Below are 12,359 nucleotides of genomic sequence, written 5' to 3'. Positions count from 1 at the left end.
CCAACAGGCCTGGTAGCTTGGCCTATAGTAGGGTACCTTGTAACCACTGGATGTAAAACTAGTTAAAACAGTCAGTTAAAATAGTTCAAACCTGACATCAGGATGTCTCAAATGCACCTTTAACAACAACTTGTGATCCTTTTTCACTTCCCAACTTTGACATAATAAACTAAGTTTGGGAAGTTAATGAACACACATTCACACTACACTAGGTTAGATGTTTGGTTGCAGTATACATTTACACTCAAAACACCATCTTTATACTGACCTAAGCAGTACCGAGTATGGTAATCTGGAGCCTCATATCAGATTACATAACACAGGTCTCACTCACATGTCAGGGGTGAGCTGATTATCTTGTTGTTCACACTAGTAGAAAGGAAATTTACATGTAAGGCGCATGCTAAAAGGTCATTTTTGAGGAAAATTATTGTTTGGATAGTTCAGACCATTTCAAATGTGAAAGTTAGTTTAATTTGTTTGTGATCACTAATAATACCTTTACGCTGATATTATGTATGTTCCCGAATTGAGTTACGCATAAGCAAAGCGTAACCTGTGAAACACATAATAGTCTTTTCTTGACTCTCCAGTTGTCGGCACGGGTAAGATGCTGCTGCCATCAGCAAAGTGCTGCTTGGAAGTTTTGCCTAGCAGGGATAACTGTCATGTTTCTCCACTCCTCAGCCCTGTGATTGATGCAGCCAATCTTTAGCAGCCCACTGCCATGAGCGAGCTGGATGATTATGTATTTAGTGGGAACATTTATGATGACAGAGTCCTGCAGGTGATTGAACACATGTCACTAGTAAAACCCTAGCTCAGTTGCTTGGCAGATCAGACTGATCAGCTGTTCATGAGTGCCGTTACCTTTTTACATATTATGATTTTCAAATACTTTTCGCTGTAGTCAGTTGCAGTGCATCAGACATTGAGGGCACATGCCCTGCAGCAGGTATACATGTGTAAGACATAATTCTTTTGTCCTTCAGAGGATGTCCTTGAATGCTAGTTCACAAATCTTTGTATCAGTCTAAGCAGCTTTTTATATAATCTCCATGAATGACAGCTATTGTCAAAGAGTGGGATTAACTTTTAAAGTTGTTGGCATGCACATGGAGCAGGTGCCTCAAGTTGCAAAGGCATAAAATAGGTCATAATTGATTATGTTTGTTTGTTTTTTAATCTAATTATGAGCTAAATCATTTTAATTTTAGGACTATGATAAAACAATGTATATACTGTAGATAAATATATAGAGTATATAGATAGACAACTTTTGGCATCAAAAACATACAAACCTGGACAAAATTCTTGTCAAATAAACTTTGAAAAAACTGTTTTTGTATAAACCTAAAATGTAAAGTTACCAATTTCTAATGAATAAATGTCTCAGCAGGATAATCTTATGCCTGCTCAACAGCATAAGCTTCTATTACACTGCACTCAGCATGTCTACCTGATTTCAAGTAGCTGCAGAGAATGGTTAAACAAGCTTGCATGGTTAAGCTTTGTAGGTTCACTTCAGCAGTTCCTGTGGTCGCCCCCAAGTCAGATGAGGTGGAAGGATTGAGGTGTCAGCACTATGGCTACCAGGGATTGCCCCGCCTTGCCATCTGCTGCCACTACTGTAATCCACACAATGAGAAAATCAGTTGTCTCAGTCCGTATCAAAGTCATGTCAGCTCAATTCAACAGGCAAATCAACATTGGTGAGAGAAAATCCATGTTATTGCTGACAAAGGAACTGAGAGGCTTATTTGGTTATAAAATTGCATGCTCTTTGGCATGGATAAAACGGAACATTTAAAATAAATTAACACAAATTTGAAAGTAAATTAACACTGACATGATTACTTTGTTTCTAACTTGAAATTATATAAATTTCTTACAGTTAATGGGATGATTTTGTCACACCATTATCGACTGTTTTTTGTATTGGCTTATGATATTCTGATTAAATATTAAAACAAAACAAGCCTAACATGCTCTAAAACTGTAGTATAGCAAAAAAATTTCTTATTCAGGACTTTAATCTCAGTAATAGCAAGGTAATAAAGTTACCACAACTCCAAAAGAGCGCAGCTATCAGCCCCTAGAGGTCATGTAAGAGCCTACACCAAACAAAAACAAAATGATTCTATGTCTAAGTGAATTTGCTCATTTAGGTAACAGGAGAACAGAAACAGGTTGCTCTCGGTCGGCTGTGGTCTCTCTCCGGGAGGCTTCATGTAGCCACTCACAAATTAAGATGAATTAAAAACCTATTTTGCCATTTTGACTCTCAGTGGTCACACAGGCTTCTCTTTGAAGCTGTCAAGGTCCATGTCACTGAAAACTGGCCAAACATTGGGGGTGCCCTGGGAAGTCACACTCCAGAGGGAGACAGACGCCCTTTGATTGCGTAATAAAAGTGTGCTCACAGGCGATCAGAGCTGAGTAAACCCACAGCTGATGAGTCAGAGATGCTGTCTGAGACTGTAACATTTATAGGCTTACAGTAGGCTACATACAACAGAACAGTTACAGTAATAAGATCGTCTGGTTTGGTTTCCCTTATATCTGCTCAAAACAGTGTCAGGTAAAATAGATCAATATGTGTCTTTATGCATCTAAGAAAAGTTGGCAGACTGAGGAGTTTTGAGTCTTAAATGCTGTAAAACATGTCCTGAACATGATGTAGGATCTGTTCTCCATGATTAAAACAGGGTGCATCGGGCCTATTTCACCTAGTGACCACAGCATTATTATTTTTTACAGATTTGTTTTGTTTTTCTCATTTATATAAATGCGATCAACCTGAAACCTGAAATTTCCTGTTGAATCAGGTTGGGGAGGGCCATGACATGAGGTGAAGTGAAACATATAATCCAATGAAATATCAGAAAGACTTTTATTTCAGTATTTGTAGTTGTTCTGTTATTTGATAAGGGATGAATATATATACATATATATATATATATATATATATATATATATATATATAACCGTGATTGACTGTTAATTGTGCAAGTATCTGAAATAATGTGAGTAGAAGTTCCCTGCAGATTTAATTTATTTGATTATAAAACAGTTTATACTCTTCATGATGCATTATAGAAAACAGAGAATCTTTTTACATATGAATTAATTGAAATCTTAATTACTCTAAAATGTATCAAATTTACTTGAGAAAAGTATAAGGAGCTAATTCTTTAAAAATAAAAAGGGGGGGGGGGCCTCACAAATTTCACAAAATAGAAATATTTTGTAAAATAGTTTGTGTGCAAAACATTTAGTACATCAACATTTTATTGAATACGTGAGTAAATTTACACAACATTTTGGTGCTTCATTATGAAACCGATATGAATGTTATTACTTTATCACAGGATAAAATAAATAAAGTATGTCTCTATTATGTAATGATTTGTTGAAATGTTTGTGTGTATGTGTGTGTGTGTGTGTGTGTGTGCGTGTGTGTGTGTGTGTGTGTGTGTGTGTGTGTGTGTGTGTATGTGTGTGTGTGTGTGTGTGTGTGTGTGTGTGTGTGTGTGTGTGTTTGGCATCAGTGACATCATCACTGCATGGTGACATCACAGCAGTGGTGACATCATCACTGCATCGTGACATCACTAGATGGAACACTGTGATGGGTTAAAGGAGTGGTGACATCACAGCAGTGGTGACATCATCACTGCATCGTGACATCACTAGATGGAACACTGATGGATTAAAGGAGTGGTGACATCTTAAAGGAGCGGTAACATCATAAAGGAGTGACATTAAGGAGAGAGTCCCAGAATCACACAACTGTAGTTGAATCTGAAGACTCGATCAGACGAAACACATCGACTGAGAGAAGCAGTTGTCTCAAGAGAAAGAGGTATGAATTTTATGAATGCATTGCTTTAGATTAAACCTCCCAACAGTATATGAAGCAGTTAAAATGAGCCTCAACATTTAAATGCAGCTTACATGTTAGTTAATAATAATTAGGGCTGCAACTAACGATTATTTTCACTCATCAGACTACCTACTGAGAGAAGCAGTGAATTTCTCTCCAAAAACCACAAAGCATCGACAAGAATTGACCGTAAATCAGCATTATGGTATCATCAAGAACTTCCCAGCCAGAAGCCATCATGCCCGAGTTCAACGTCCGTCGCGTTGTTTCCAAGCTGCTCAACTCCTTCTTTAAGGGGATGACGGCGGATCAGTGGGGACTTTTGAAATCCGGCAGCCCCGACGACGCCACTATGACCATGATGGGAGAGCTGCTGTTGGACATGACAGCGGCCTTGACAAAAGCTTTCCTGAAATCTCTCGGGAGCAGGACCCTGGCGTCTGAGGACGACGTCCAAATCAATCTGGGAAACGCAATCTCTCAGGGTTTTGCCGAAGCTCTGGGCGTCGACGTCTCGGTTCAGTGTCCGAGCTCCAAAAGCTTGACGACATTGATCTCTGAAGAGGTTTCGGAGAACGTCCGAAGTGCCCTCTCCAGCCCCGAGGGCATAGTCCAGCGCCTCACTCCTCCCAGCAGACTCAACAACATGATTCTGCACGCCTGCAAAATGTGCCAGGCGTTCATCGGCAAGATGAAATCGGTGTTCTTGGCTCGACCGCGCAAGCAGAGGACCATCTGCGAACAATCAGATGTGGAACCGGAACCCTCAGACGCCGAAGACCGCCATGCGGCGACGCCTTCGTCGGACGTCGTGATTGAGATGAAAGACATCATGTATGTCACAATCATCATCAAAAAGCAGTTGAACGACATCACCGAACCTCTCTTGGTTGACGTGCCGGACTCCGAGTACACGTTGCTGCAGTCTCAAAACTCTCGGGAGATTGAAGACGTCGCGGAAGAAATCGCTCGGAGTATCGCCGAAGATGCTGTAAGACAGACTCCGTCGGCGCAGAAGAGCAAACGCTCCAAGAAAAGCATCAGAAGCAAAATTAAGAAGCTTTTGGCAAAGTGCTTTGCCAAAACGTGCCTCCATCGCATTGTGGCACAGATGAGGAAAAGATTCAACCGGGGCTCCAAAGTTCACAGCCGAGAGTCGGCAAAGTCTCTCACAAAGAAGATTACCGATCTGATGAAACAACCAGAGAACCACGATCTTCTGGGACTCGGCGCTCCACTCATAAACATTCCCCCCGGTCGAGTCTTGGAGTTCACAAAGGTCTTAAGTGATCTCCTCTACACACATATCACACATGGGCCAGAGATCATCCCCGAGCCGGTGATACGTGCCAACATGCGCGCCGACTTGCAGCGGAAGGTGCTCGGTTTCCTGTGTCTGGCCAGATGGTGGCAGATCTTTCAGTCCGACGACCTCGTCGACAATATGAGACACGCCATACTGGGGACTAAGCCCAGGGCCAAGAAACCTTTGGCAATCGCTTCTCCGTCTGCCCCGGTATCCGTGATGAAGAGTCGTGATGACTCTGCACGGCGAGCGCGGAACGAACAAAAGAAAAACTGCGTCGAGGTGATTTTGGAGAGGCTGGTCACGCGGATCTTCAAGAAGGCAAAAGTGACCTGGACCCTTTCAAACGTCCAGGACATCATCCAGCGCCTTTTTGATCAAACGTGGGGCGAAGTCGAGGGTCTCGATTTCGATTCCAGCCCAGAAACATTGGAAAACCTCGAAAAGGCCATTTACCGGGACCTGATTAAGACGTGGGGCAATGCGACGTGGGTGCTGGTGTCCTTGAAAGGGGGTCAAACGGCAGTCGGAGAGCGTATCGCCTCCGCCGTCAAAGGTCACCTGATGGCACCACCGAGACAGAGGTGCTGCATGGTATGCAGGTGCTTCTCTTCTATGCTCACCGCCATGACGAGGTGGTAAAGTGGTTTATGGGTTTTCTCCGGGAGCTCCGGTTTATCCCACATATAGTGAATAATTGGACTTATTCTATAGATAAAAAACGTCTTCAATGTGTCATTCATCTTGAAGGAAAAATTTACTTTTTCCTTCTGAATGAATGCGAGGGCTTGAGCTCTCAGCGCCACCTCAGTAGTCAGTGTTGTCTACTGTTGTGGAATGCACGGGTTCGATCTGGGTGATCCAGTTCTCCCACAATCAGTGCATAATAATGAACATTATGCAATATACAAATACAATAAATAATAATATAAATAAATAATATTCATTAATTTCTTCTTATTTCTTTCATCATTTGCTGTAAATATTCAACTCAGACTGAAGTTCTGCTGATACAGTGAATTTTTATAAAGTGCAAAAATAAAGTACAAAGAAAAGTGTGTTTTGCGCTCTCTCTTCCATCATATACACTAATCTTAATTATTGCTAATTTTAATGAGTTTACCTGCCTGACTGTAAACATGTAGAGAATTATTGTAAAGGAGAATCAGGTTTCTTGTCTGTATTAGCTCACACAGTCTGGAAATAGCTATTAATATTTAAAACCACATCTATTCCTGACCGATCAGAACTGTTGTAATTAAAGATCATTAAACCTTATTTATCATGTTTATATATTTATTTACTGACACCTTCACTGTAAGGTGTATCAAGACATATCACAATGATGGTGTATTGTTTTACTAGAAACATAAATGCACTCTTATTCAATGACAATAAATGAGGTTATTTTAAGGGGACGTGTGTTTTTAAGTGTAAAGAGAACTCATACATTAGTTCATTCAATAAGCCTATAAATGTGGAGGATGGCTATCCACATTCTGCAGACAGGTTCAGGTGAGTTTACCAGGTCAACAAGTGACTGTGAGAGAGCTGGAAAGCATCTCCATCACTCAAGGTGGAGGGAGCACACACAGTGACGGTGTAAAGATGGACAAAACAATCTAATACAGGAAGTGATTATGTTGATGTTGTGCTTTTATTATGTTGTGCTTTAATTTTATAATGCAGTGAGGGGCAGATGTGTGTATGTGTGCACGTGTGTGTGTGTGTGTGTGTGTGTGTGTGTGTGAGGGGGGTCAGAATCCTATGCATGTCAGAATTTATGCGTGTCATAATGTGTGTGTCAGAGTTCATGCGTGTCATAATGTGTTCTTATCATTATGTGTCATTGTATTCTGTGTGTCATTCTAGAACGTGTTCTTCACATACTGGACAAACCTCTTGGCAGTCACACAGTGGATCTGGTTGGATTGGAGATACCACTCAGAGTTTCTCCTCGTTATTAGAGGTTTTGCCTAACTTTCTGATGGCCTACATGTGGCTCATTGAGACACTTGAGGGAATGTCCATTGTTTGTGGAAGGGGAAGACGCCTTTTTTCACTTTATGACTGTTGTTTAAATGACTCTTGTTTAATGACTGTCTCGATTAGCTTTCGTTGATTTGTTTGGGTTTTGCAAATGACTTCAGGTCTTGCAGCAGGTAGATGCGGTTGTTGTTTGACATAGTAAGTTGCCATCTTGTCGGATCATAGAAAATGTTATTACCAACTGGAGCAAACAAAAAAAATCAGGAGGGACAGGAGGAACACGAAAAGGAGTCATAGGGGAAGAAAATACCAAAACTTAAAATCTCTCCTCGATGTCAGCAGAACGGGTCACAAGAATAACTGTGCTTGCATGACTTTTGCCTGTGCTGGAAAGTGTATGTAAAGGGCCTTCCTGCGAAATCCTGAACATAAGTGTAAAAGGTAGGGATCAACGTGCTGAATCTAAGTTATACAACGTTAATATCAGTGGTGGAAGAAGTACCCAAAATGTAAAATAATGCAGAATGGCTCCATTTTAAAGTGGTATATTCTTATCGAATATTATAGGCCTACTATTCTATTTTTATCACTAACACATGCATTTTAATGTTGTAGTTCTTCAATTTGGAGTCAGTGTAGATACTTTATATACTACTGAGTATAGTAGTACATTACTGCATTATATTACAAAAGCATATCATAGGTTTTTTATGTAAAAAATAACTAGTAGCGAAAGTGTCAAGTAAATGTAGTGGAGTAAAAGGTACAATATTTCCATCTGAGATGTAGTGCAGTAGAAGTATAAAGTAGCAGAAAATGGAAATACTCAAGTAAAATACAAGTAACGGTACAAGTTCCAGTAATAATATCATCTGGTTTGGTTTCCCTTATATCTGCTCAGAACAGTGTCAGGTAAAATACAGTAGATCAATATGTGTCTTTATGTATCTAAGAATATTTGGCAGACTGAGAAATATGTCCTGAACATGATGTAGGATCTGCTCTCCATGATTTAAGCCAGGGCCTTCTAGAGCCAAGTGCATCAGGCCTATTTCACTTAGTGACCACAGCATTATTATTTTGCATAATTTTCTTTTTCTCATTTAAATATCATTTATGGATGTCAGAATTTATGCGTGTCAGAATTCAAGCGTGTCATAATGTGTGTGTCAGAATTTATGCGTTTCATTCTGTGTTCTTATCATTATGTGTGTGTTCTATTCTGTGTATCATTCTAGAACGTGTTCTTCACATACTGGACAAACCTCTTGGCAGTCACACAGTGGATCTGGTTGGATTGGAGATACCACTCAGAGTTTCTCCTCGTTATTGGAGGTTTTGCCTAACTTTCTGATGTCCTACGTGTGGAACATCGAGACACTTGAGGGAATGTCCATCGCTTGTGGAAGGGGAAGATGCCTTTTTTCGAGTTATGACTCTTGTTTAATGACTTTCTCGATTAGCTTTTGTTGATTGGTTTGGGTTTTGTAAATTACTTCAGGTCTTGCAGCAGGTAGATGCGGTTGTTGTTTGACATAGTCAGTTGCCATCTTGTCGGATCATAGAAAATGTTATTACCAACTGGAGCAAACAAAAAAAAATCAGGAGGGACAGGAGGAACACGAAAAGGAGTCACAGGGGAAGAAAATACCAAAACTTCAAATCTGTCCTTGATGTCAGCAGAACGGGTCACAAGAATAACTGTACTTGCATGACTTTTGCCTGTGCCAGAAAGTGGATGTAAAGGGCCTTGATGCGAAATCCTGAGTTATACAACATTAATATCAGTTGTGGAAGAAGTACCCAGATCCTTTACTTAAGTAAAAGTACAAATACAAATACTAAAGTATCAAAAGTAAAAGTACAAAAGACTAATATGTTTTCTGGATGTTTTCCTTGCTCACTCGAGAGTGGAGTCTTAATAGTTTGTTTTCTTTATTTATGTATGTATCTGTATATGTATTTATTTATTTATTGCTGTTGAAATGTGTGTTATTGTCACTGTTAAGACACCAACAAGCCTTGGAAGAAGGTCTCTCTTGTGTTCATCTTCCCAAGGAAAACATCTTTTTTTTCTGACTAATATGTTTTGTGGATGTTTTTCCTTGCTCACTGGAGAGTGGTGTCTCAATAGTTTGTTTTATTTATGTATGTATGGATTTATGTATGTATTTTTTTATTAGTATTATTTATTTATACCAAATAAGATAAGATAAAATAAAAAAGGAATAAAATTAAATAAAATACATTTAAATTAAATTAAATTAAATTAAATTAAATAAAAACAAATGTAAATGTTGATCATTTTACTCTGACTAATATGTTTTCTGGATGTTTGTCCTTGCTCGCTGGAAAGTGGAGTCTTAATAGTTTGTTTTATTTATGTATGTATGGATTTATATATGTATTTTTTTATTATTATTATTTATTTATACCAAATAAAATAAGATAAAATAAAAAGGAATGCAATAATATAAAATACATTTAAATTAAATTAAATTAAATTAAATTAAATTAAATTAAATAAAAACAAATGTAAATGTTGTTCATGTTACTCTGACTAATATGTTTTCTGGATGTTTTTCCTTGCTCACTGGAGAGTGGAGTCTTAATAGTTTGTTTATTTATGTATGTATCTGTATATGTATTTATTTATTTATTGCTGTTGAAATGTGTGTTATTGTCACTGTTAAGACACTAACAAGCCTTGGAAGAAGGTCTCTCTTGTGTTCATCTTCCCAAGGAAAACATCTTTTTTTCTGACTAATATGTTTTGTGGATGTTTTTCCTTGCTCACTGGAGAGTGGTGTCTTAATAGGTTGTTTTATTTATGTATGTATGGATTTCTGTATGTATTTTTGTATTAGTATTATTTATTTATACCAAATAAGATAAGATAAAATATAAAATTAATAAAATAAAATGAAATACATTTAAATAAAATTAAATAAAATTAAATAAAATAAAAACATTGAATTAAATTAAATAACAAAAAATGTAAATGTTGTTCATTTTACTCTGACTAATATGTTTCCTGGATGTTTTTCCTTGCTCACTGGAAAGTGAAGTCTTAATAGTTTGTTTTATTTATGTATGTATGGATTTCTGTATGTATTTTTGTATTAGTATTATTTATTTATACCAAATAAGATAAGATAAAATATAAAATTAATAAAATAAAATAAAATACATTTAAATAAAATAAAAATAAATAAAATTAAATAAAAACAAATGTAAATGTTGATCATTTTACTCTGACTAATATGTTTTCTGGATGTTTGTCCTTGCTCGCTGGAAAGTGGAGTCTTAATAGTTTGTTTTATTTATGTATGTATGGATTTATATATGTATTTTTTTATTATTATTATTTATTTATACCAAATAAAATAAGATAAAATAAAAAGGAATGCAATAATATAAAATACATTTAAATTAAATTAATATAAATTAAATTAAATTAAATTAAATTAAATAAAAACAAATGTAAATGTTGTTCATGTTACTCTGACTAATATGTTTTCTGGATGTTTTTCCTTGCTCACTGGAGAGTGGAGTCTTAATAGTTTGTTTATTTATGTATGTATCTGTATATGTATTTATTTATTTATTGCTGTTGAAATGTGTGTTATTGTCACTGTTAAGACACTAACAAGCCTGGAAGAAGGTCTCTCTTGTGTTCATCTTCCCAAGGAAAACATCTTTTTTTCTGACTAATATGTTTTGTGGATGTTTTTCCTTGCTCACTGGAGAGTGGTGTCTTAATAGGTTGTTTTATTTATGTATGTATGGATTTCTGTATGTATTTTTGTATTAGTATTATTTATTTATACCAAATAAAATAAGATAAAATATAAAATTAATAAAATAAAATGAAATACATTTAAATAAAATTAAATAAAATAAAAACATTGAATTAAATTAAATAACAAAAAATGTAAATGTTGTTCATTTTACTCTGACTAATATGTTTCCTGGATGTTTTTCCTTGCTCACTGGAAAGTGAAGTCTTAATTGTTTGTTTATTCATGTAAGCATCTGTATATGTATTTATTTATTTATTAATTGCTGTTGAAATGTGTGTTATTGTCACTGTTAAGACACCAACAAGTCTTGGAAGAAGGTCTCTCTTGTGTTCATCTTCCCAAGGAAAACATCTTTTTTATCTGACTAATATGTTTTGTGGATGTTTTTCCTTGCTCTCTGGAGAGTGGAGTCTTAATAGTTTGTTTTATTTATTTATGTATGTATCTGTATATGTATTTATTTATTTATTGCTGTTGAAATGTGTGTTATTGTCACTGTTAAGACACTAACAAGCCTTGGAAGAAGGTCTCTCTTGTGTTCATCTTCCCAAGGAAAACATCTTTTTTTTCTGACTAATAGGTTTTGTGGATATTTTTCCTTGCTCACTGGAGAGTGGTGTCTTAATAGGTTGTTTTATTTATGTATGTATGGGGTTCTGTATGTATTTTTGTATTAGTATTATCTATTTATACCAAATAAGATAAGATAAAATATAAAATTAATAAAATAAAATAAAATACATTTAAATTAAATTAAATTAAATTAAATTAAATTAAATAAAAACGAATTAAATAAAATAAAATAAAAACAAATGTAAATGTTGATCATTTTACTCTGACTAATATGTTTTCTGGATGTTTTTCTTTGCTCACTGGAAAGTGAAGTCTTAATTGTTTGTTTATTTATGTAGGCATCTGTATATGTATTTATTTATTTATTTATTTATTGCTGTTGAAATGTGTGTTATTGTCACTGTTAAGACACTAACAAGCCTTGGAAGAAGGTCTCTCTTGTGTTCATCTTCCCAAGGAAAACATCTTTTTTATCTGACTAATATGTTTTGTGGATGTTTTTCCTTGCTCACTGGAGAGTGGTGTCTCAATAGTTTGTTTTATTTATTTAATTATGTATGTATCTGTATATGTATTTATTTATTTATTGCTGTTGAAATGTGTGTTATTGTCACTGTTAAGACACTAACAAGTCTTGGAAGAAGGTGTCTCTTGTGTTCATCTTCACAAGGAAAACATCTTTTTTTTCTGACTAATATGTTTTGTGGATGTTTTTCCTTGCTCACTGGAGAGTGGTGTCTCAATAGTTTGTTTTATTTATGTATGTATGGATTTATGTATGTATTTTTTTATTAGTATTATT

The 12,359-nt window shown here is 36.1% G+C and overlaps 1 protein-coding gene and 1 long non-coding RNA gene across 2 annotated transcripts; both read left to right on the top strand.

Annotated features, from left to right (window-relative positions):
• Positions 1–3,736: 3,736 nt before the first annotated feature.
• LOC141766196 (uncharacterized) lies at positions 3,737–6,132 on the top strand. Its single transcript, XM_074632832.1, has 2 exons — positions 3,737–3,865; positions 4,011–6,132. Exon 2 carries the CDS (start codon positions 4,089–4,091, stop codon positions 5,832–5,834), a length of 1,746 nt encoding a protein of 581 aa, XP_074488933.1. The 5' UTR covers positions 3,737–3,865; positions 4,011–4,088; the 3' UTR covers positions 5,835–6,132.
• Positions 6,133–7,434: 1,302 nt separating this feature from the next.
• Positions 7,435–8,728, top strand: LOC141767079 (uncharacterized). The gene is made up of 2 exons (XR_012593765.1): positions 7,435–7,622; positions 8,420–8,728. It is a non-coding gene; the product is annotated as an uncharacterized LOC141767079 (long non-coding RNA).
• Positions 8,729–12,359: the final 3,631 nt, after the last annotated feature.

This window comes from Sebastes fasciatus, chromosome 4, assembly GCF_043250625.1.
Source record: "Sebastes fasciatus isolate fSebFas1 chromosome 4, fSebFas1.pri, whole genome shotgun sequence".
Taxonomy (NCBI): Eukaryota; Metazoa; Chordata; class Actinopteri; order Perciformes; family Sebastidae; genus Sebastes; species Sebastes fasciatus.
The sequence above is the reverse complement of the archived record's forward strand: the minus strand, read 5'-3'. Positions and strand labels throughout refer to the sequence as shown.

What these genes read in the sequence shown, in the direction of transcription:
- LOC141766196 (XM_074632832.1), top strand. Translation starts at nt 4,089, where the DNA reads ATGGTATCATCAAGAACTTCCCAGCCAGAAGCCATCATGCCCGAGTTC.